The following is a 24,414-nucleotide window of genomic DNA, read 5'->3' as shown; positions in this document are numbered from 1 at the left end:
GTATCCCATCACAGCTCATAAAACATATTCTTCGAATCTTTCCTCGCCCAATCCAATCTAATTCTCCGTTGCTACTGGTAAAAAATATATCATACAAAATGTGTGTTAAAGATGCAGAGAAACTGATTGATGGAATGGAAGGTAGTATGGCTCTTCCAATTGATGATGATGATGATGATGATGATGATGATGATGATGATGATGATGATGATGATGATGATGATGATGATGATGATGATGATGATGATGATGATGATGATGATGATGATGATGATGATGATGATGATGATGATGATGATGATGATGATGATGATGATGATGATGATGATGATGAAAGCGTGAATTCTCGTTCTGGAGCTGATTCCAAGGAAAATCGTGATCACAAGAATCCATCCGCTGCCACAACCTCTTTTCCGGTAGGTAAAATTTGTTAATTGTTGCTCTTTTTGAGGCTTTAATTTGGTTTTAATTTAGTGCTGTGTTCATCTTAGTTGAAATCGAAGATGATTTGCCCTTCTCTTTTTAGGTATTGGTAAAATAAATAAGTAGGCGTTCAATCAACTGCTCTGCTACATAATTACTGTTATTGCTTTTGTTTGTTTCCAATTTACATCTTCACATTTCATTTATTATGTCACTGCATATTCTTGACTTGACTGAAGTGTTTTTCATAAACATTTTATGAGTTGAAAAATGAAGATTAGATCTTTTCCTTCACAGCTGGAGAGTATTTCCGAAGAATCGGCTATCTCAGACAAAACACATATGTCGAACAATTTTCTGCCTGTCCTTCGGTTCGGGGAGTGGTCGGACATCGGAGGCAGGGCGGATATGGAGGACACGCATGTTTGTATTCCCGACTTAGCTATGAATTTCGGTTATGCTGCACCTGCTGAGGAAGCTATGTCCTTCTATGGGGTAAATTCTTTAAATTCACCACTTTTATTGCTTTTTAGACATGTGAAATACTTTGTGATACTCATTCAAAACTGATCAAGAAGTAGATTCTCTAACTCATTTACGTGGTATATGGCCAGTCGTGTTGCTGAATTGTGCTTTATCATGGTTCGTAGATTTCCTTCACGTAGCAATTTATACACTGTCAAATTTATCCCACAGTAGTTATTATCCGGTTGAAGGCTCTATCTTCTTTTGTGCTTCCTTAATTTATGGTCGTTTATTAAAGATCTGTAGTATTTTTAATCGAACGCATACTTTTATTCGGTATATTAATCTTATTTGAGAGGAGTTACGTTTCTTTATCATTCTTAGAGATAACAATTTCTAGCCAGATCTCTGAACTCAAGTTCACGTTTATATGGCGTAAATCAGATCATAAGTGTGACAAAACAAAACAAGTTCCTATCTCTCTTTTGGCAGGTGTTTGATGGACATGGTGGAAAGGGTGCAGCTCATTTTGCACGGGACCACTTGCCAAGAATTATTGTTGAGGATGCTGATTTCCCATTGGAACTCGAGAAAGTGGTTGCGAGATCTTTCATGGAGGCTGATGCTGCATTTGCCAAGTCTTGCTCGGTTGAGTCCACACTGTCATCTGGCACGACTGCACTAACTGCGATGATACATGGCAGGTAAAAGAGCAGTTGAGTGTGGGTCTTTGCAATCGTAACTGACTGCGTTTAAAATCTCTATAACTGATTGTTCATTTGCTAAATATGGTATAGTTTTGAACAGGTCATTGCTAGTAGCAAATGCTGGAGATTGTAGAGCTGTTTTATCCCGATGTGGAGTTGCTGTGGAGATGTCAGAAGATCACAGGCCTTGCTGCGCAAGCGAAAGGAGGAGGATTGAATCAGTAGGCGGGTACATCGATGATGGTTATCTAAACGGGCAGTTAGGAGTGACCCGAGCTTTAGGCAACTGGCATATCAAAGGACTGAAAGAGGTTGAAAGCGGCGGGCCTCTGAGCGCAGAACCAGAACTAAGGCTAACAACACTTACCAAGGAAGACGAATTCTTGGTAATTGGAAGCGATGGAATATGGGACGTCTTCATGAGCCAGAACGCGGTAGACTTTGCTAGGAGGCGGCTCCAAGAGCACAACAACGTGAAGCTGTGCTGTAAGGATCTTGTGAATGAAGCCAAGAAGCGAGGGGCTACTGACAATTTGACAGTAGTGATGGTGTGTTTTCACTCGGAACCACCACCTCCGATTGTGGTTCAAAGGCCTAGAGTTCGAAGGTGCATTTCTGCAGAAGGGCTTCAGAGCCTCAAATTCCTGCTTCAAGGCTAAATTGGGGCTGAAACAATTTTTCCAGAATTTATCCATTCTTCTCACAGGTAACAAAGTATAGATTATGATAATAATTTGATGCTGTGAGCAATTTGTAAATATATGCATATTTATATCGACACCCGATTCTTCCTTCCACATCGTTGTCGAGTGGTTGCATAATCGGGGAGTAATCACAAGGTTATTGTTGTATGTTATTGTTCAATGGCTTAAAGGAGAAGAAAATATTAAGGCAACATTTCTGTATTCAATTCTCCAAAATCAGATCTATGGAATGTATATGCTTCTGAAAATATACATTTCCTAACTATACCTTTAAATGCACACAAAGAATGAGGCCACATTAAGTTATCAATACAATTGGAAAAAGAATACAAACAAATGTGGCATGATCACCTCACCTATCAACTATGCTAAGCCATAGCCATCTGCCCTCATTCAGCTTCCCCTTAATTTCATTCTTGACAACACGAATCAACAAACAAGCAGCACAAGAAATCGAAACAATAAGCATGAAGAAAACGCTATTCCATCCTCTGGTAGAAATATATCCAGCCAGAAGAGGGCCGAGAGCAGCACCTACAGAACCGGTGCCATCTATGATTGCTGTAACGGTAGCTAATGCACGGGAGCTTCCTCTTATCATGCTCTGGGTGCCAAGATCAGCAGCGACTGCGGTTGTTATAAGTGAGTAGGGTCCATTTACGAGTAAGCCAGATGCAAACATCAGTGCAATGTTTGTGAACATTGATATGCTTCCATAAAGGCGGTAAGAAATAAGGGCTGGAATGGATAGCAGTAAAAATATAACTGATGTAGCACCACGAGCCTCAATCATATCTGATACGTAACCTGCTGAAATTCCACCAAAAACACCTCCAATATCAAAGATTGTCGAGAGAATCCCAGCTGTTTTATGAGACAGATGCACACCAGCAACAGCTGCAGTTATAATGAATAAAACAAGGCATGATAAGCAAAATCAGTGGGCAATTTTATTAAGAAAGCAGAATGATGAACATGAGAATTAAAAAAAAAATCAACGTAAAAACACATTGGCAACTTTATTTTAAAAAACAGAATAATTTACAGATAGAAATTTACAGAACCTTTGACATCATAAGAATTCATGAGAAATGATAAAAGATAATGGACATAGGTAGCTGAAAATTCAAAATTCATTCATTCGCACTAATGGAAGTCGGTATGTAACTATGCATCAACGGTCCTCAAACAATAATGCACCAAAAATCACTATCCTAAAAATGTTCATAGAGAAGAGATTAAAATCCACCATCTCATCCTAATCATTTTTAGGCATTGCAAAAGAAAATCAGCTACAGATTTAGATATCTCAAAGAATGATCTATAAACAATCCATTAACTTCTCATAACTAAAAGAAATTAGAAGCTAACTTCTAAGACATATCCAAAACTAAGCAGTTCATAAAACTGAAGTTGGCAGCCAAAGCAAGAAAAACGGCATTCACAACTTTTCAGCATGTTCAATAACAAATTTACGGGACAAAAGAGCAAGTGAAATTGAATAAAAATCCACCACAAAATAGCAATGCACACTCGAAAAAGATGAATTACCAGTGTTCCTAATGTAAAATGGCAACCAATACAGGAACGTATAAGCCACCAGCTTAGAAAAGAACAAGCAGAATGCAAAAGACGCCACATTTGGCAACCTCCACGCATCCAAGAAACCAATAGCAACCAAACCCCCATCATCCTCACTCTCCACCACATCCATATCCCCGTTCTCAACTTTCCTCGACTCAACCAACGCCACCCCCTCTACATCAGACTCTACATTCTCCCCGGGCACCTCAAACCCTACGATTTCAGGGTGTACGACAAGGAACAAGTAAATGAAAATCGCCAAAGCCATGATCAGGAACCCGGGGAGAAGAAACGACCAGCCCCACCCAAACCCCAGCACAGATGAAGCCACCACTGACCCTATAATGTTACCCACAGAGGTGTGTGAATTCCATACCCCCATGATCAGCCCCCTTTTCGATTTACCGAACCAATTCCCCACCACCGCCACCACGCACGGCCATCCAATCGATTGGAACAGGCCACACAGCAATTGAATTAACAAAAAAGCCCTAAATGAATGCAAATCAAGAAAATACCCTAATCCGAAAATCGTGACGAAAATGCCGCTCCCAACCATCCCAAAAGTCAATAGAATTCGCAAATCGACGGTGTCGCCCAAATGACCGGCGAAATACATGCCGATGGCGTAGGACAATAGGAAGGAGAGATCGAGCTCGCCGAGACGGTGCGGGCCGTCGGGGCCATCGAAGGGGGCCCACCCGGTTCCATTCTCAGTTGCTAGGGTTTGGTTGAGTGGGGTTGTGAAAACGGCTTTGACGATGCTGGGGGGTTTGCGGGAAGCGTGGAAAGCGGCGTAGGAGGAGAAGGTGAGGAGGAGGACCAGAAGCTGGTAGAATTTTCGAGATCTATCTGCGGCGGGGAACAATCTGAGGCCGGGCGGCGGATGTGGCGGTGGAGGAGGGGTTATGGTCTTCAGTTGCATCATACTACTACTGTTTTCAGATCAAAATGGCTAGTTTGGTTGATCGAATCTGGTCTTCATTCCAAACTTCCTTGAAAATTAATCGACTTCGATCTTCATTAGTTCATTATTTCAATCGGATTCTGCTGTCGTAGAGATTAAGATTTTGACCCTTGAAAACTAGATTTCTCAGATATTTTGATTACATATTCCCTTTCTAAAAAGAAAAACTTTATTTATAAAGAGGGAACATCATTTTAAGTCTATGAACTTTGCCAAAGTATCATTTTAGGTTCGTGAACTTTGAAAATCTTATTTTAGGTCCGTGAACTTTGAGTTAGTTTCATTTTAGGTCCTTTTTACTATTTCCAAGTTTTTTGGACGAAAATACCCTCAATACCTTAAAATATATATATTTTTAATAAATTTATCATATACTCATATTTTTTTATAAATATCTTTACAATATATTTTTGTCAAATTTTCTAAATATAATTTGACCTTAAATATTATCACTTAATTTTGTGACATGCAAGTAAAATTGTTTCTTCAATTTTTTATATTAATTTTTTAAAATTGAATAAATAACTTTTCTCTAATAATAAAAAATTGAATAAAGATCTTTTCTTGCATGTCACAAAATTAAATTATAATATTGAAGGTCAAATTATATTTAGAAAATTTGTCAAAAATATATTGTAAATATATTTATAAAAAGATCTTTATTCAATTTTTTTATTATTAAAGAAAAGTTCTTTATTCAATTTTTAAAAAAATTAATATAAAAAATTGAAGAAGCAATTTTACTTGCATGTCACAAAATTAAGTGATAATATTTAAGGTCAAATTATATTTAGAAAATTTGATAAAAATATATTGTAAAGATATTTATAAAAAAATATGAGTATATGATAAATTTATTAAAAATATATATATTTTAAGGTATTGAGGGTATTTTCGTCCAAAAAAACTTGGAAATAGTAAAAAGGACCTAAAATGATATTAACTCAAAATTCACGGACCTAAAATAAGATTTTCAAAGTTTACAGACCTAAAATGATACTTTGGCAAAGTTCATGGACCTAAAATGATGTTCCCTCATTTATAAAAAATGAGTCTCACAGGAAAGAAATTTCTGAAAATGAAAATTTTCTATTTTTATAAAATGGATCATAATGAAAATACCTTTTTTAAAAAAATAGATGGAGCATTTAAGATTTCATAAGGATAGGAAAGAAAAGAAACCTAAGACTTAGATTTTCGTCCAGGATATTCGAGAGTTTAGCCACATTTTTAATTATTAATTGAATTTAAATTTTTATTTTTATATAATTTGCATATGTTTATTTTAGAAAATAAGTTACAAAATTTGAATTTATTTTTATATAATTGAATTTGTACTATACATTATTTATCCACTAAATCGAAGTAAGAAATAAAGTGCACAATCAACAATTAAAATGTGTTACCAACATTGCATTGAACTACTATTAATTTAATGAATAAAGACAATTTGTACATAAATTGCATATTTAAATTGGACGGTTTCACAAATTTGCGGTTCGAAATCGCGGTTCCTACGTAATTCCGGTTTCATTTTTTTCCTAACCGCGACCGATCCACATCCTTAAATCTCACGATTCCGGTTCCGAACTGTAACCGGCGATTCCAATTTCAAAATTGTCATTGGGCATCTCTAGCTTAGACCGTTGGAGCTGGAGTGTGGTTTTGTGGAGCTGGTTGTTCAATTTAGCTAGAAATAAATAGGCAGAACACACAAAAAGAATCTCTGTTTTGAGTTCATATTGTTACGTGTGTAGCCAATTGGATTTCAAATAAAGTTTTGGTTTCTTGTCGGTGGATGTAGACCATACCCATCGAACCACGCAAATCTTGAGTCGCATTTGACGTTCTTGATCGTTTGTTTATCTAACAGTACATAATCATATTTTTTCTACATTTTTCATTATCAATTTATAAATAGTAGTAGTATTAATTAATTTCAAATAAATTACTTATTAATCATTTTGCAGCAAATTAGGAAAAAACTTAAATTTTAAGTTAAATTAGTATTTGCATATTTAAAAAATTATTTTTTTACTGAATATTGTAACTGTTTCAAATCAAACGTTAGAATTTGACATAAAATTTCCATACTATTTATTTTTTTAGTGTTATAGAATAATATAAAAAATAACTAAACTAAATTTATAAATAAATCAAATTAAATTTAAATTAAAAATACTATATTTACGTACAATATGTACATTTATCTTTAATTTTGTTTATGTAGTTTCGATCTGTAACATGATATTTGCATTTTCGTCGAAAATACTCCATGCAAGAATTGCAACAAGTTTGGTTAAAAGGAGTACATAGGTATCGTGTTAATGCACTATTTCGACAGCCCGTGCATTTTAATTTCGACTAATTAGAATCAATGTTACAAATTCATAGTAATTTTTTTATCAAAATTAAAACATTTATACAAATTATAATTGTCATATTTTTTTATGGATCTTTGATCATATTTACAACGACATAGATAGAGCTTAGTACCTTTCATTTTGCATATAAAAGATGGAGGTTTCATCGCTAGCACAACCCTACTTTCCAGTTCAACATCTCCATTCCAAAATATACACACACAAATATATTTTTTTGTGTGTATATGGAGAATGTAAAGGTGCCCCAATAACAACCATCCACCATAATTCAAATAAGAGAAGACGTGACGTGACGTGGCGTGGCGGATGGGGTTAGGCGCCAGCCATCTGGGAGGCTCGCCCCCTTCTCATCGGCCGGAGCCGCCGCGACCCCGTCGCCCCTTGATCAGACTCACCATCTCCTCATTTCTCTTATGCGGCGCCTCCCCACCCCCCTCCCTCGCGGTATACATTTCAATTTACGCTTTCAATTTACTTGAACGATCAATCCTCGTTTGTCGAGTGAGATTTCTATTGTTAAGTTGCCCTCTCTTACTCAATTTTTGTATGAATTGACATTTGATCGCCTATGAAATCGGAAAATTTGTTTCTGTTTATATGATCGCTTAATATGTAGATTTGATTTGATTGCATTAGCGCGGGCTGTGTTGCCAGATTGATGTTACAATCAGATCAGATGACCTCTTCTATGCATAAATACTGAGAAAAATTGTGATGATTTTATGGTTAATTCAATGTCTGATGTAGGTGGAGGATTGTCCAGCTGAATTATTGATGAATTCAGCAGAAATTGGTGGTGGAGAGAGGTTGAATGGAAAAGGAAAAGGTCCTCGTCTTTCGATGGGTAGGAAAACTGCTCTAGTTGACGATGGCATCACAAAGAGCGGAAGATGCACAGCTGGAAATGAAATCACATCACTCAAAACAGTCCCAGGTGATGGAGACATAGGAAATTGCTTGTCTATATGTGGGGATATGATTTCTTGTCCATCCACTGCCAGTTCTAGTGATGATGGCACTGCAAGCACTTCTTCCTCGGTAGTTCAGCCATCTCCAGACACTGAGATAGCTAAGTTTGATGCTTCCAAGGACATTACCAGCATCAGAAGCAGTGATTCTTCTCCGATTTCTCTAGATGAAGTTTCAGCAGGAAACAGCATTGCTGAGGCTATTGATTCTTATTCTGAAGATACTTCTTTTTATCATGATTCACCTGTGGCTTTCCACTTAATGCAAGATCGGGGATTGATACCTTTGACTTCAGGATTTATACTATTAGGGAGAGAAGAAAGCAGGGAAGATGGGACTCTACGTCAGGGAGATCTAATGAGTGCATCCTCAAACAGTTTAGCGAGTGTATCCCCAGATAGTCACGATATAAGGAATTATACATCATTTTCATTTTCAAGAAATACCGTCTTTTCAACAAGTGGATCTGAATACTCAAGATCTCCAGATGGCTCTCACCGTGATTTAAGTACAGATTTCTTTAGCAACAGCCTTCATGGAAGTTTCATGTCTCTTGGAAGTGAGATATATGGAAGTAACGAGGTACTACTCTGCTTCCACTTTTATAATTATAAACTTCTTTATCGAATTCAGAGAGGTTTAGTTCCATGTTATGCTCAATTCTGCTTCACTCTTTAAGAATTAGGAATATGATGCAATGGATATCTTCTTTCTCTCTTCCACACCCAAGTAACTTGTCTGTCACTTGCACAACTGAGTCATTGAATGGTTATACATGTCTGTCAATCTTTATTTAAATATATACATGCATAAATTTGTATCTCATTAGTAAATTCTCCTATAGTGCATTCTATCTTCTATAAGGGTAATGATTGGGGTCCGGTTCATTGGGACCTCTAATGCTAGTTAAAGTTTCTTGTTGTGTACAGTTAGGGGAAAGACTCCATGGCAGTCTCGATACAACTGATTCTCCGACTGATGTCTGCCCTAGAAGGATACATGCTGGTAGCTCATGTTCATGCCGATTTGGTTTATCAGCAGAGGAGTCAGGCTCACAAGCAATTTCTCGAATGGTCTTTCTTTCCCAAACATGGTTTGAGGTAATCTTCTGTGTCAGACTGTTCGAGTTGTATATATACATGTGTGTATTGTTATGGTTCATTATGTGCATTTTTTAGGTGCTTGACCAAATGCACCAGCAGCAGCCCATGTCTATGTCCTTGTCTGTGGTCTCACAACCAGCTCCAGAATCAGTTGTTGCCTCGTTGCCAATGAAGATTCACGGAAAGGAAAAAATATTGGAATGTGAAGAGGATATCTCACAGTAAGTTTCTACTTTCTACTGTTACCCCAAATGAACTGACAAGAAATTACAAATGACGGAAAATTAACAAAGTCGCATATGCTTCCTACATTGAAATATCAGATTATCCCGTGACCATGATGTGATGCAGGTGTCATATTTGCCTGGGAGCCTACGAGGACGGAGACAAGATACGTGTACTTCCATGCCAGCACGAGTATCACATGTCGTGTGTGGATAAATGGCTCCAAGAGGTTCACGGGTAAGTTGTCATGCCTACTATCTTGCCCGTTTGTATGTCTGAGTATGTCTTGATTTTAATAGACTTTGTGCCGCCTCCTTGTAGCGTCTGCCCACTCTGCCGAGGAGATGTTTGTAAGGCCCTCACTGACGCACCTTGTTCGAATCTAGACACCCTTCCCCGTTAGTATGTTAGGTAAATGGTGGAAGTCTTTCTGAGGTGAAGATTTCTTGGAATTATTTCATGCCTGTTGTTGAATGTGAAAGAAAGTTGATGGTATATACAAATGGAATATTTCGATGCTTGCATACTGGAATATACATCTTGCAGTTATTTTTCCTAGGCAATAACATACATGTCTTGTGAATTTTCCCCATCCCATCTATTCTCCGTTGCATTCAGCGCAGCTGGAGAGCTTGACATGTGAACCGGAAAATCTCAACGAACGAAAGAAATCCACGGCTTTGGAAGTAAAAATTGTAAAGAGTCGAGAGACCGAATAAAATCATTAAATTACAGGAAAACATACATAGGACGTATAAACATCTCTGCAAAATCAATATTTAGCTATGAGATTGTATGATACAATGCTTTTCTTCTTTACAAACAAACACACAGTGACACAAGGGTACTTGTATAGAACATAACATGGCTTCTGGTTGTTGAAAGATTGTGCCGATTCAGATATCAGCTTCAACATGCTACATGTCGAAGAAGGGATTATATCTAAAGCCCTTATCGATGCTGCTATTGTTAAAAGATGTGCGCGAAGCCGTCCTTGGGGCTTGCTTCGTAAAGTATGAGGACTGATCTTGAGGAGCAAACAAATTTGGATGCGAGTTTTCATCTTCATCATCAAACGTGGTCCATCTTTTCGAGTTGTGTTTCTCTCTGTTGCGGTCACAACTTGATCTACATCATCCACAAAAGATGAGTGCAACAATCACAATCAATACATAGCTGAAGAAGTGAGAAACAGCCATTCACTTACTTCGGAAATCCCTTTTTCAGCTCAGAATTGTCGACTGCGCGACGACTATCAGAGACTTCATCTCTGACATATCAAAATACGCAAAACTGGTCAGAATGACAGATTCATATAGTAGTAGTGATGCCAAAATGAAGTGCTTACGAAAGATGAACGTGTGTACTTCTCGCGCTGAGTTCTGTTTGGATTCGCGACAGTTCCTTCTTCATGTTCTCTCCAAATGCCTACAAGCAGAGAGTTATGTGCAAGCTCAAACATAGCCAATGACAATAGTAGTAGTAGTTAGGGACAAGAGTGTCCTTTCATACCTCATCTAAAATACCATCTGCTGGTAAACCATTCTTGTTCTTCATCTTCTTGGTTTGTGCTTCCTTTGTGTCATCTGATTTTTCAGGTAGGGACAAGAGTGTCCTTTCATCCTCAACATTGCCCTTCTTCCATTTCTTGAATCCCCATGTTTTCTTCACTATTTTACCATTTTCTTTGTTGTTATCATCATTCTCCTCTCTTTGAAAGATTGCCATAAATGGCTTCCTCTTCCCTTTCTCACTACTACAGAGTTGCTTCTCAGATTCAGGTACACTTTCCATCAACAAAATGGACCTGGATTCATTCCAAAAGGGATTTTCAGTAGACCTCAAAAGCTCATTCTGATCCTTGGCCCTCATATTCTTCCGATCCGACTCACTTGTATCCTTCTTCCCGTATTGATTGGGCGATACGAAACCCAAAACTGAAGAAGCCCCTTTTGCTTTCTTTGATGCTGATTTCACCAAGCATTTCTCTTCCTTCAAATCTATCACAGACCACTCTTCGTTCGAAATCTGTTTCTGCACCCCACGAACCGTCACATCCGTTTCCTTAATCTCGGCCCCTTGAACCGCTAGCCTCTGCAACAAAGGCCTCTTTGATGCATGATACTCATCCTCAGATATGCAATTAGCATAGAGTAACTCCTAAAAAGGAAAGCGATCTGTTAAAGCACAATTTGTAAAAGATCAAAGCTGCAAATGGATTCAATTATGTGGCAATCCTAACAATACTGAAATCTCGAAAAATTAGGAATAAAACCTGCAAGAAGATGAGCTTATCCCTTAGAATCACGGGCGGCTCATAATCGACGGGGGAGGTGATAAGGGTTTCGAGAAGATGAGCTCTGAAAGCAGAGACCTCATCTTCCTGAATAATTCCCTCTTTACAGAGTCCCATCAAATTATGCATCTGGTGGAAGGACTCCTGCTGCCACTTGAGCTGATCCGACTGCTCCTTGGCCCGCTGCTGCTCGGCTGCAGCAATCGCAGGCATCCGCTTCTTCTTCAACGAAAACGGGAGGATGCTCTTGCAGATGGAGGACATCGAGTCGTGCAGCGATGTGTAGTATGTGGGCTTGTACGCGTACGCCATTTTTCTTCGATTTTTCGCTCTGATTCACCTGTGTTTTCTTTTATTGTGAAGAAATTTATAGTTGATTTCTTACTAGTGCACAGTTTGATGATGGAAATGAGGCTTTGGTGTAACAAGCTTTTTGAATTATGGTTAAAACGGTAATGTTGAACTAGCCGTTGGGATTTAAACGTTGCCTTGATTTGAAACAGCGACTGGTGGGCCGTCAATTTGGGCTATACTTACTGAGTTTTGGGCCGTCAAATATATCAATTAGTGAGCCATCAATTTGGGCTACACTAACCGATTTTTTTCATCGTGTGATTGTCGTAAACAAATCTAAATTAGTGAATTTTCTAGCTAGTTTTTAAAATTAGGGGATGAATTACAATTTAACCAATTTTTTTTTCACGACAAATTTTATGAGTTGTAATTCATTTTTTTTAAATATTTAATTCATAAGCAAATTAATTTTGAAAATATTAATTTTTTAGCTCCATTTTAGTGTTTGAGTTGGATTGTTGTTTAAAAGCAGCATTGAAATAGCCGTTGCATTTCCTCTAAACATTATAATCAGTGTGTACTGTATTCAACGAATGAAGTATAGAAGAACTGAAGGAGTATTATCACACCTTTGGGACGCTTTCCTAAAATATCTCATTTTATTCCATAAAAAATATTACTGTTACTTCTAGTCTTTTTATTTATTTATTTATTTTTATCTACCTCACAAAAATAGTCATCTTCCATTTTTTTAATAAGTATTTTTCTTTTGTGAAAGAATTCATTCTTCACAAACAATACTCTAATAATTCTACCTTCTATCTTTCTCGTACTTTACCAATTTCACAACTTGTGTCTGTCACCAAACGATTGCAGTATTCGTCTGCATCATTTTTACATTTTTTTACAAAAGAAGGAAGGGGTAACATCTATGTTGTTTGGACTTTTTTGGAAGAATTATGATGGAAATTATCTTAGAATATAAGAAGAAATAGGGACAATTTTGGGTTGTGGGTATTGGGGCTCTTCGATCCAGAATGGAACGGAAATATGTAGATTAGTCTATATACCTTTTTCTGCATATATTTTGTGAGAAATTCAGTGAAATCTTAATGATTTATGAAAGTAAGAGAAATCAATGTCATAGATGCAATTTTTTTGTGGTGTTTTAAGAAAGAGCTCCACATTTTTGTTTTTTAGATTGATGATGTTGGGTTGCAATACATTTTGCTCAATCCTTTTAACCTATTAGGCATGTGTAGCCTGTAGGTAAAATCCAATTTTATTGCCTTTGAAACTTATTTCCTTTCTTTTTTATGATTGCAAATGAAGTTGAAGGGGAGATGGCCAGAAACAGAATTTGAAATACAGGATTACAATTAAGAAAAAATTAAGTATAAATGAAAATATTTCGTCTTCTTATAATCTTTAGCTCCGAAAACATCTCTCAGTATATCACACTAAAAACGAAAGAAGAAATAGAAAGAAGAAATAAAAAAGAAAGAAAATAAATCACATGATTGATACTTCTTTTACCCGCCATTTATAGTCCCATTTGGACTCTGCATGAGTTTTAAGAACTTGTTGACTTTGTGAAGAAAATTGGAGAAATGAGTTAGTGGAACACGTACTCCACTTTTATATATAGGTTTTATAATAGAATGTGAGTGTCATGATTTAAGTGAATGATATGAATATGGTCCATTTACTTAGAATGAGAATAGATAAATAAGACTTTAAATCGCGGACACCCTCTATGACCCAAAAATCACTTGTTTGGTACTTAGAGCTTTTTTTGTCATGAGGTACCAAAAACAATACAAATACTATTTTTTGTGCAAAACACATAGTACGTAATATACCGTTTTTGAAGTTCACTCTATAAAATATCTCGTTGTTAAGAAATATGATCATGTTGAATAAAACTATTTTTTGTATTTATAAAGTAAAATGTTTATTGGGCTAGACAAGTTTTTGTGGCCGTGCTTGGCGGAATGGTGGCTGTTCCACTCTATTGTGGACACTCTAAATTTTTTTTTTATCACAAAGTACCAAAAATGATAGTGTAAAAAAAGATCAGATACCATTTTTGTGCAAAACACAGAAATCAGATTACTTTTTTTAAGTTCACTCTATAAAATATGTGATCATCTTGAAAATAATTTTTTGTATTTATAAAGTAAAATATTTAATAACTATATATTGAAATAGGAAGTCCGCATCCACCTATATATCATATCCAATGCAAAACCAGCCTACACTGTTTATAGATCAGCATCAACATTGTTTGGTTACATTTGTGATTTTTGTTTTCTTTAGGAATTTATGAACAAAAAAGAACACACTGTAAAATGATTTTTGCTCAAAATTGAAACTCACGGACTTGAAATAATATTTGTAATTATTGTTAGAGAAGATCGCAAAGATGATCGAGCTGTTGCTTGCAATGTGAAGTTGTTGGATGAGCAATGTGAGAATGCAGGTGTGTGCGGTGCAAGAGAGAAAGCAAGTGACAACTCCACACGAGCTGACCTCGTGACTGTACCAAAGAAAACAGCTAAGGTGCAGGACCATTTGTGTACTTGCAGAGACGTATTGATCAAAGGATTAAAGAAGGAAGTGGTTTAACAGAGTCAGTTATGTTTAGTATTGTAATCTTGGTTTTATCTTGTACTACATAGATTAATGTAGTGTTCTAGATTGTTCAGATGTTACATATATGTATGTGCTCAATGAGCACTCAGGGGCAATGAATGAAACAACAATATTCAATACAAACTATTTTTGGCAAATGTTATAGTCCACTTTCTTGATGAATTGTGTTAAACATTTTCATGGTATCAGAGCAGGATCCTTTTGATCCTGTCTCTCCTACCTATTCAACCTAGTTCTTTGTTTCTTTCCAAAAATGGCAGAAGCCAATGAATCCATTCCCTTGGCAACACTGCCACCAATTTTTTCTCAATTACCTCCCATTTCATTTAAGTTGAATGATGGAAATTCTCATGTGGCAACAACAAGTAGATGTTGCAGTTTATGGCTACGGGCTTGAGGGTTTTCTCACAGGAGAAACTGACCCTCTGAGTGACAGATCCTGGATTCAGATGGTGAATCAATGGTGGTGAATCCAGCTTTTGTGGCATGGCAGAGACAAGATAGAAGAGTTGCTAGATGGCTCCTGTCTTCTCTGTCTGAAAATGCCTTAACCTTGGTGGTGGGGCTTAGATCTGCAAGAGATATCTGGAGAGCACTTGAAACCAACTTTGCAAGCCGCTCAACTGCCAAAGTGATGCAATACCGACAACAAATGCAGACCTTGAAGAAAGATGGCTTGACCATGACTGAATATTTAGGTAAGATGAGAACCTATTTTGATTTATTTGGATCTGTTGGATGCAGAGTCTCAGAAGGAGAGCAAGTGCTGCATATCTTGGGAGGTCTTGGCTAAGATTATGATCCAGTAGTGTGTGCAGTCACTTCAAGGTCAGATCCATGGAACATTGGAGATGTCAGTGCCTTCCTATTCAGTTTTGAGTCCAAAATGGAGACTACTAGAGCTCACTCCATAAGCTTAGAAGGGTCTCAACCAACACTGAATCTTGTTCAGCAGCAGTCTGGACAGAAAAGGGATCAGCAGACTTTCAGTAACAACAAATTTGAATCTGAAAGTGGAAGAGGTTTTGGAGGAAGAAATCAAAGAGGTGGCCGTGGTGGTAGAGGTTTTGGAAGAGGAGGTAACAAAATAGTGTGCCAACTGTGTGAGAAACCTAGACACTCTGCAACAAAATGTAGGCATAGGTTTGAACAAAACTACACACCACCTCAAGTCCAATTCAGAGGCAATGCACCACAACATCAACAACATGGATTCTTCAATCCTTCAGCACATCTGGTCCAGTCAGTCCCAAGATCTCCATCAGGCTCTTTCTCTGTTGGAGCTCCATCAGAATTCAACTATGGTTCAAGTTCCTCTTCAAGGGTGTATCCGGATTCAGGGGCCACTCACCATGTATCAAATGATCTCAGCAACCTCAACATAAGCTCAGAATACACTGGAGGTAAGAATCTTTTGCTTGGCAATGGAGATGCTGTTAATATTGCAAATATTGGAGAATATGCTTTTAAATCGCATTCAGCTAGCTTTTCCAGAAAACTCCATCTTAAAAATCTCCTACATGTTCCTAACATCACTAAAAACCTGCTCAGTGTGTCTAAGTTTGCTCAAGACAATTCTTTTTTTTTTTAATTTCACTCAAGCTTCTGTTTTGTTAAGGATCTGAGCACCAGGGAAATTGTGCTCAAAGGAACCCTTGAGAGAGGTCTTTACCGTTTTCTAGTAGATCATTCCCCAATCAAGCAAAGCACTAGCTCCATATCTCCTTCCAGTCAAGAAAATCCAGCTGTTCATTCTCTGAGCTTTGCCTACTCTAAATCCTGCAGTAGTTCTTCTCATGTTCCTAGTCAGAATTTGTCCTTGTGGCATAGTAGATTAGGACATCCTACTCTTGATGTAGTTAAACTTGTTCTAAACAGTTGTAATATCACTTATGATGCAATGAAAGATTCTTCACTTTGTTATCCTTGTTGTGTCTCAAAAGCCCATAGACTGTCATATTCCCATTCACTTTCAGAGTATCATTCCCCTCTTGAACTTGTTCACAGTGACCTTTGGGGTCCATCTCCTATCAAGTCTAGAAATGTATCAAGTCTAGAAATGGATATTCATATTATGTATCCTTTGTTGATCAATTCTCTAGATTTACTTGGATTTTTCTCCTAAAAAACAAGAGTGGTGTAACTGCTGTCTTTAAACCGTTCAAAGCAATGGCTGAAAATCTCTTAAGTTCGAAAATTAAAATTCAGCAATCTGATTGGGGAGGTGAGTTTCAGGCACATAGAGTATCCTGCCCTTATACACCGCAACAAAATGGCCTAGCTGAAAGAAAGCATAGGCACATAGTCGAAACTGGTTTAGCTCTTTTGGCTCAATCTTTTCTGCCTTATAGTTTTTGGGATTATGCTTTCATTACTGCTGCTCATTTGATTAATCTTATGCCATCAAAAGTCATCGAAAACACCTCTCCATATGAAAAACTATTTCTTAAGAAACCTAACTATTCAGCCTTAAGAGTCTCTGGGTGTTTGTGTTTTCCTTTTACTAGACCCTATAACAAACATAAATTGCAATTCAGATCTGGTAAGGGTACTTTTCTGGGGTATAGCTCTTCTCATAAAGGGTATAAGGCTCTTCTTCCGGATGAAAAACTGATTATCACCAGAGACATTGTCTTTGATGAATCAGTTTTTCCATTTCAACATACTTCTGTTGTTCTGTCCAAACCTATTGGTATTTCTTTCCCATGTCATCACACACCATCTATTCCCATTCCAGCTATTCCTATCACTCATCAAATGTCTTCCCCTGCTCCAAGTTCATCACATTTCTCATCACCATCCAGTCCTTCCTAGCATGCCTCAGAATCAGCTTCTGAGCTTTTTCAGCCAAACACTGAAGTGCATAGTCAAGATGTACCCTCCCCTGATCAGTCCCATTCCGATACTGCTCCAACCCCTCCAGTAGCCCCCACTCACTCCATGACAACCAGATCAAAATCTGGTATATTCAAACCCAAAATTTTCACCATTATCATCTCTCCTTTTCTTCTGCCTAAATATGCTCTTGAGGCCTCACTCATTCCTGTCTGAAAAGCTGCTATGCTGAGTGAATTTATTGCTCTTTTTAAAATAAAACTTGGATTTTAACAACACTCCCACCAGACAAGAATCTTATAGGTTGTACATGGATCTTCAAGATCAAATTTCATTTATCTGGGGCCATTGCTAGAAATAAGGCCAAATTGGTTGCTCAAGGATTTTCTCAACAGCCTGGGTTTGATTTCAATGAAACTTTTAGTCCGGTTGTGAAACCTACTACAATCAGAATCATTCTTAGTCTAGCAGTCTCTCTTGGATGGAAAATAACTCATCTTGATGTGAACAATGCATTTTTGAATGGTGATTTAAAAGTGGATATATATATATATATATATATATATATATATATATATATATATATATATATATATATATATGAAGCAACCTCTGGGATTTGAACAAGGTGGCCTCATCTAGTCTGTAAACTCAACAAGGTTATTTATGGCCTAAAGCAGGCTTCTAGAGTATGGTTTTTCACAGTGCATTCTGTCTTGATCACCCTTGGTTTCTCTTAGTTAAGGGCAGATGCCTCCATGTTTTTCAAACAAAGAGGTGAAGAGGAAATATATCTATTGATATATGTTGATGATACACTAATTACTGGCAATTCTCCTACTTCAATTCAGTAGGTCATCTCTCAGTTAAACTCTTCTTTTTCTTTAAAAGATCTTGGGGAGGTGAACTTATTCTTGGGTGTTGAGGTGGTTAAAACTACTGATAATGGACTTCATCTCTGTCAGTCCAACTACATCAAGGATCTTCTATAGAAAGCCGATATGACAGGAGCTAAAGGGTGTCCAACTCCCATGGTGTCTGGCTGTGAATTGAGCAAGAATGTTGGTGAGCCTATATCTGATCCAAAATTTTACAGGAGCATTGTTGGAGCATTGCAATATGCCGCTATTACCCCGGCCAAACATTAATTTTGTTGTTAATAAGGTGAGCCAATATATGGCAGATCCATTGGATACACATTGGAGAGCAGTAAAAAGGATTTTGAGATACCTATCAGGGACACTAGATTATGGGATTCAGATTCACAGATCAACTGGAGATATCTTAGCTTTTTCTGATTCAGATTGGGCGGCTGATGTTGATGATAGGAGGTCAACAATTGGAGTGTGTGCTTATCATGGGAGAAATTTGATATCTTGGTGTGTCAAGAAACAAATTGTGGTGGCAAGATCAAGTACTGAGGCCGAATACAGGAGCTTAGCTCAAGCAGTATCAGAGGTGGCATGGCTAACTTCAATGCTTGCTGAGTTGAAAATTAAGAGAAAGCATACTCCAGTCATTTGGGTTGACAACATGAGTGCTATTGCCCTGGCATCAAATCCTGTACTTCATGCGAGAACTAAGCATATTGAGTTGGATATGCACTTTGTTCGTGACAAAGTGTTGAACAAGGAACTGGAATTGAGACATGTGCCCACTACTGATCAGATAGCAGATATATTTAATAAGCCTTTGAGTCATTAACCCTTCGTGAAGCTGAGAGAACGATTGGGAATAGTTTCTCTAGCCTCCCTCATATTGAGGGGGCGTGTTAGAGAAGATTGCAAAGATGATCGAGTTGTTGCTTGCAATGTGAAGTTGTTGGATGAGCAATGTGAGAATGCAGGTGTGTGCGGTGCACTAGAGAAAGCAAAGTGACAGCTCCACACGAGCTGAGCTCATGACTGTACCAAAGAAAACAGCTAAGGTGTAGGACCATTTGTGTACTTTGAGAGACGTGTTGATCAAATGATTAAAGAAGGAAGTGGTTTAACAGATTCAGTTATGTTTAGCATTGTAATCTTTGTTTTATCTTGTACTGCATAGATTAATGTAGTGTTATAGATTAATGGATGATGAGATGAGAAGAGATGAGAAGAGATGAGAAGAGAAGAGAAGAGGGAGAGAAGTCCTTCTTTCTCTGTATCTGACCAGAAAAATGTCGTCTTCCACTAGAAATAGTTTTTAGTAGCATCAGACACTGTGATTGCTGACACCCTATTAATTATTTCCCATTTCTTTATTCACACTTCCCCGGCTATTTCCCTTCACTTCACTCCCTGCAATGCTCCAACCTCTCTCTCTCCTTCCCCTCAAAACCAGCTTCATTGCAGTAGCATACAATCACAGATTCAGCCAAAAATTGAAACACACACACACATGCATTCATGAGCACAAACAACACTCTTCACTAATCAAGTAAATGGGTTGTTTGGTGTCACAACTCGCGGCCAAATTCGCCTTCTTTCCGCCGACGCCGCCGACTTACCAGGTGAAGAAGAGGGACGACGGCAAGCTCGTGGCTGTCTCCGCCGCTTCCTCACTCCCAATCGCCATTGACGACTCTTGCCTCGATGTCCTGTCTGTTCACACCAAGAGGGGCAACAAGATTGTAGCTTTTTACCTGAGGAACCCCTCCGCCCGCCTCACCGTGTTGTATTCCCATGGAAATGCAGCTGATCTGGGCCAGCTCTATGACCTCTTTCTTCAGCTAAAAGCCAATCTCAGGGTTAATCTCATTGGGTAATTCGAAATTAATTCAGTTTGCCCTATCTATTGTTTTCTATTTTTACTGTATTTTTCCTTTTAAATTTTCTGCTTATTTATTGGGCTTAGATCTGAAATCTTGATTTTTAGTTGACAAAATAGCGACCTAATTGAGTTTGAATTGTTGGTGTTGCATTTTCCTTCTTTAATGTTGGCACTGTTGCTTATTTTGATGTGAAAGTGATTGGGCTTTCACTAAAAGGTGATCTTAATGGTACCTTGAGATTGTGACATCTTGTTCACTTCTCAGTGACTTTCACGTTGCTCTTAATTTTGCTGTCTTTATGTTGCTTTCATTTCTTCTACTATCTTTCAGCTTTTGTGAGACTGGATGATTACAAAGCTTGAGTACAAGGGATTGATCTGTCTCACCTTTGCTTCTTTTCCAGCAGGGTGTTTTTAGTAAAAACACTATTTTTGTTGTCTTACAAATTTCTTGTGAATGCAAATTACTCTGATGAATTAATTAATTCTTAACTTGTTTGACTATCTTATCCTTCAAATAAAGAATCCTATGTTTTGTCAATATATCCTATCACTCAAACTAAATGCCACCTAGATGTGCAATTTGTATGCCTCTGGAGCTATTTCTTTGCTCAATGATTACAAGGGAATTAGCTTGTTCATTCTGCTCTTCAATCTGCCTCTTTCCCCATGTTTTGTGAATATTTTCATTTTCTATTGTGTGTAATGCAATAAATGGACTCTTGCAATTTAATGATTTACTCTTTCTTTGATTATTTTATTGCGTTACTGAGTTAATTCTATCCAAATGTGCAGGTATGACTATTCTGGTTATGGAGCTTCAACCGGTAAGGTAAAATTCAATGAACTTAGTCCCGTTGTTAACTGATGTTCATAACCGCATAGTTTTGGAAGGTGCAGAAAGAAAATTGGCTTACATTAACCTTGCTAATATTAATTATGTTTAATTCGGTTTTGGAAAATTTAGTTTTCAGTCTCATAAGTCGTTGTTATGCTGATGGTTGTAATGACGAAGTTCAATAAATAGAAATCAGCCTGGTATGGACCTTGTGTTTGTTTGTGAAGCGTCTTAATAATGGTTACGAATGAGTCTGTTTGGGTTCCAGTCCTGATTTGTTCAACTCATAAATTCAGTATTGTTCTTCTAATTAGATGTAAAAACTTTGGCTTTTTATAACTCCCAGCCTAGTGAATATGACACATATGCGGACATAGAGGCTGTATATGAGTGTCTTCAAACAGAGTATGGGATTAGCCAGGAAGATCTAATTCTATATGGGCAATCAGTTGGAAGTGGCCCCACACTACATTTAGCAGCTCAGTTACCAAGGCTAAGAGGCGTAGTTTTGCACAGTGCCATCCTATCTGGACTTCGTGTGCTTTGCCATGTGAAGTTTACCCTCTGCTGTGATATTTACAAGGTTAGTACTTTTACATTTCTCGAAATAAACATATATTTACATGGTTAACATGTGGCAGTGCTTACAATCATGGTTGTACCTAGCCCCTTCTGATCCGATGTGCCCCTTTACCAGTGATATGGTGTGATTCTTTGATCGTTGGACTTTTTGAAATATGGGACGCCGTATTTAAATCCTTAAAAATATTTTCGTCAACTCAAAAATTTCTTGCTCTAAAATCGCTAGATAGGTGGAGATTGTAGCTTACTGTTCATTATGAGTTTAGATACCCATTTAACTAACTAATAAGGTACTGCTGCGGCTCAGCTATTCCTTGTTTGTACGCATTGGGATGATCTTTTTTTGTAAATGTATCAGTTGTGATTAGCAAGTGAAATCAAAATTCATGGTGGTTGTGATATGATCCTTGGGTTGCATTAGGTTGTCTGTGCGTTGAAAAATATGTTTAGTAATCTGTTTTGAAGCATTCTTCTGAGAAAACCCTTTCGTGATGTGATTCTCACGCTTGTACTTTTTTACAATATTCCATATGATCAGAATCTAATTGACCTTTCTACCTTTTATTTGCTGTCAGTTATTAACTCCATTAAATCTTGCAGAATGTAAAGAAAATTCGAAAGGTGAAGTCTCCTGTGCTTGTTATACATGTAAGTTTCTAGAATCTCTACGGCACTAAATATTTTGTTTTTTACATCACAACTTAACCGATGCTGAGTGGTTGTTGATATCTTTTTTTATCTGTGCTCTTTGGTTTTATGTAAATTTATAACGGGGGCTCGTAGACAATTTCAAACTATATATTACTAGAAAGGCTTAAACTAATGAAGGTGATTCCTAGACCAATTCCAAAATTAGGAAACTGCTGTAAGTCAAAATCTCACGATAATCCGTACTCTTGTGTTGCATAAGTAACTACATTCGTACGTACTTTAATAGCAGTATTGCACCAATGGGAAGGAAATTGGATGGTTTCCGTCCTTTTACATTTTCTACGTTAGTAGCTCCAGAGGCATAGTTCATTAGCATATGGAAATATTGAACATCGACCCATATGTCAAAATGTTTCTCGTAGTGAGGTCGTCAATGCATTGCCTTTGATTTCTCAAATGAAGGGCTTGAATAATGGGAATTTGAATTATTGGGTTGTCGAATTTGGAAAATATTTAATTGCAAGAAAATGGTATGTATATACTTGTTTGCTACATTTTAAAAATCTGGTTGAAATTACTAATTGGGTCAAAATCTAGGATTTAAATGACAGTCATCCCAATTATTATCATGATTATATCATGTACTCTCACACATAACTATAAAAGCTAGCCACACTAATGATTCTTCTAGCTGTTTTTTAACCTGTGTTTTATAATGCTTTTGTTAACCGACAAATGATGTTCGTTTATTGAATATTTTCCATGTCCTTATGATAATATACAGGGAACAGATGACGATGTTGTAAATTGGTTGCACGGCAATGGTTTATGGAAAATGGCAAGGGAACCGTACGAGCCATTGTGGATCAAAGGAGGCGGCCACTGCAACTTGGAGCTGTACCCGGATTATATTCGCCATCTTTGTAGATTTGTTCAAGAAATGGAGAACATGACTACTGAAGTTCGATTGAGGAAAATCAGGCCGACTCTGACTATACAGAAGAGGTGGAAGTGTACCTCAATGTGCTGTGCTGATAAATGCTGTATAGTTAAAGTTAGAAGACCGAGATGGCCGAACCTCAGTTGCATAAAGAGGCCGAAATGTGCGGAGTGGAGATGCCCGTCGTTCTTGATTCCTAGCTGCACAGGTTTGTCGTGTTGGTGCAAGAAATGTTCGTGCCGGTGTACAATATGCTCGTGTTTGTGTGCTGCCAAGTGCTCTTGTTGGTAATATTATTGGTGGGTATACAAAAACATTTGGACTAAGCTAGACTTTGTACAGATTGCTTTTCTGTTAACATGTAGTACTAATGGTGCACTAGTCTGATAATTGGTATGTGTAGGAATTTCAAGCCAATTAGTACATCATTTTGCTTCTACTAATTAACGCTTGTAAAAAATGCTCGTTCAGGTCTCAACTCGATAGTAAATGAGCCCAATTTTGAGCTCGAGCCTTCGGTTCGTTGGGCTTACATGTTTGGATTCGTTTGCTCACAAACATGTTTGCAAGCTTATTAATCGAGCATCTTCACAAACCTGTGTCTATTTTTCGTGGATGGAGGTAGTATATTTTATTATATAGTAGTAATTAGTTATATTTTTTGATATAATTTTTTTAAAAAAAAAAACAGGAGAGATTGGTTGTAAGGGGGATGAAGCTAGATTTAAGGGTGTGCGAACAATTGTGCGTTGGTAGGTTATTGTATTCCGAGATGCACTCTGAGTCACCATATATATGAGTAATATAATCCAACACATGATGAAAAAAGGTGTGGTTGTTTGGATTTGTTTTTGTTTTATTTAATAAGAATTAAGAATGAGCAGGAAGAGAAACACAGGAAAAGAAGATGGGTGTGAAGCAAGGGAGATGAGAGGAGAGAGGAGTTGGTCGTGTGCAGTCAAACCCAATTTCAAAAATATCGAATTCTCAAAGAAAATACCTTCATTTATGCATCGCGTCCACAATGTAGAATCGCTGCCT

At 37.5% G+C, this 24,414-nt stretch overlaps 5 protein-coding genes across 8 annotated transcripts; 3 read left to right on the top strand and 2 right to left on the bottom strand.

Moving 5' to 3' along the window:
- Positions 1-26: 26 nt before the first annotated feature.
- On the top strand, positions 27-2,500 carry LOC121748485 (probable protein phosphatase 2C 27). Its single transcript, XM_042142873.1, has 4 exons — positions 27-416; positions 721-918; positions 1,381-1,592; positions 1,696-2,500. The coding sequence occupies exons 1-4, from the start codon at positions 99-101 to the stop codon at positions 2,252-2,254; spliced, it is 1,287 nt and encodes a 428-aa protein (XP_041998807.1). The 5' UTR covers positions 27-98; the 3' UTR covers positions 2,255-2,500.
- LOC121748484 (putative glycerol-3-phosphate transporter 5) lies at positions 2,482-4,981 on the bottom strand. Its single transcript, XM_042142872.1, has 2 exons — positions 3,851-4,981; positions 2,482-3,196 (listed from the first exon to the last, which is right to left on the bottom strand). Exons 1-2 carry the CDS (start codon positions 4,809-4,811, stop codon positions 2,652-2,654), a joined length of 1,506 nt encoding a protein of 501 aa, XP_041998806.1. The 5' UTR covers positions 4,812-4,981; the 3' UTR covers positions 2,482-2,651.
- Positions 4,982-7,409: 2,428 nt separating this feature from the next.
- LOC121747549 lies at positions 7,410-10,084 on the top strand. Its single transcript, XM_042141600.1, has 6 exons — positions 7,410-7,678; positions 7,982-8,785; positions 9,133-9,303; positions 9,382-9,527; positions 9,658-9,768; positions 9,853-10,084. The coding sequence occupies exons 1-6, from the start codon at positions 7,541-7,543 to the stop codon at positions 9,932-9,934; spliced, it is 1,452 nt and encodes a 483-aa protein (XP_041997534.1). The 5' UTR covers positions 7,410-7,540; the 3' UTR covers positions 9,935-10,084.
- Positions 10,085-10,240: 156 nt separating this feature from the next.
- On the bottom strand, positions 10,241-12,254 carry LOC121747550. Of its 2 annotated transcripts, none has more exons than XM_042141601.1 (5): positions 11,807-12,252; positions 11,044-11,691; positions 10,880-10,959; positions 10,739-10,801; positions 10,241-10,659 (listed from the first exon to the last, which is right to left on the bottom strand). In XM_042141601.1, exons 1-5 carry the CDS (start codon positions 12,137-12,139, stop codon positions 10,449-10,451), a joined length of 1,335 nt encoding a protein of 444 aa, XP_041997535.1. In that variant the 5' UTR covers positions 12,140-12,252; the 3' UTR covers positions 10,241-10,448. The 2 variants fall into 2 exon arrangements, with proteins under 2 accessions (XP_041997535.1, XP_041997536.1); XM_042141602.1 differs by having other exon boundaries at positions 10,518-10,659; positions 10,899-10,959; positions 11,807-12,254.
- A 7,462-nt stretch (positions 12,255-19,716) lies between these two features.
- LOC121746602 (alpha/beta hydrolase domain-containing protein 17B-like) lies at positions 19,717-23,816 on the top strand. Of its 3 annotated transcripts, none has more exons than XM_042140495.1 (5): positions 19,717-20,353; positions 21,158-21,194; positions 21,547-21,783; positions 22,383-22,430; positions 23,218-23,816. In XM_042140495.1, the coding sequence occupies exons 1-5, from the start codon at positions 20,034-20,036 to the stop codon at positions 23,662-23,664; spliced, it is 1,089 nt and encodes a 362-aa protein (XP_041996429.1). In that variant the 5' UTR covers positions 19,717-20,033; the 3' UTR covers positions 23,665-23,816. The 3 variants fall into 3 exon arrangements, with proteins under 3 accessions (XP_041996429.1, XP_041996431.1, XP_041996430.1); XM_042140497.1 differs by lacking the exon at positions 19,717-20,353 and adding an exon at positions 20,794-21,060 and having other exon boundaries at positions 21,158-21,189; XM_042140496.1 differs by lacking the exon at positions 19,717-20,353 and adding an exon at positions 20,798-21,064.
- The last annotated feature ends 598 nt before the right edge of the window (positions 23,817-24,414 follow it).

The sequence above is a fragment of the Salvia splendens genome, chromosome 9 (genome assembly GCF_004379255.2).
Source record: "Salvia splendens isolate huo1 chromosome 9, SspV2, whole genome shotgun sequence".
NCBI lineage: Eukaryota > Viridiplantae > Streptophyta > Magnoliopsida > Lamiales > Lamiaceae > Salvia > Salvia splendens.
The sequence above is the reverse complement of the archived record's forward strand: the minus strand, read 5'-3'. Positions and strand labels throughout refer to the sequence as shown.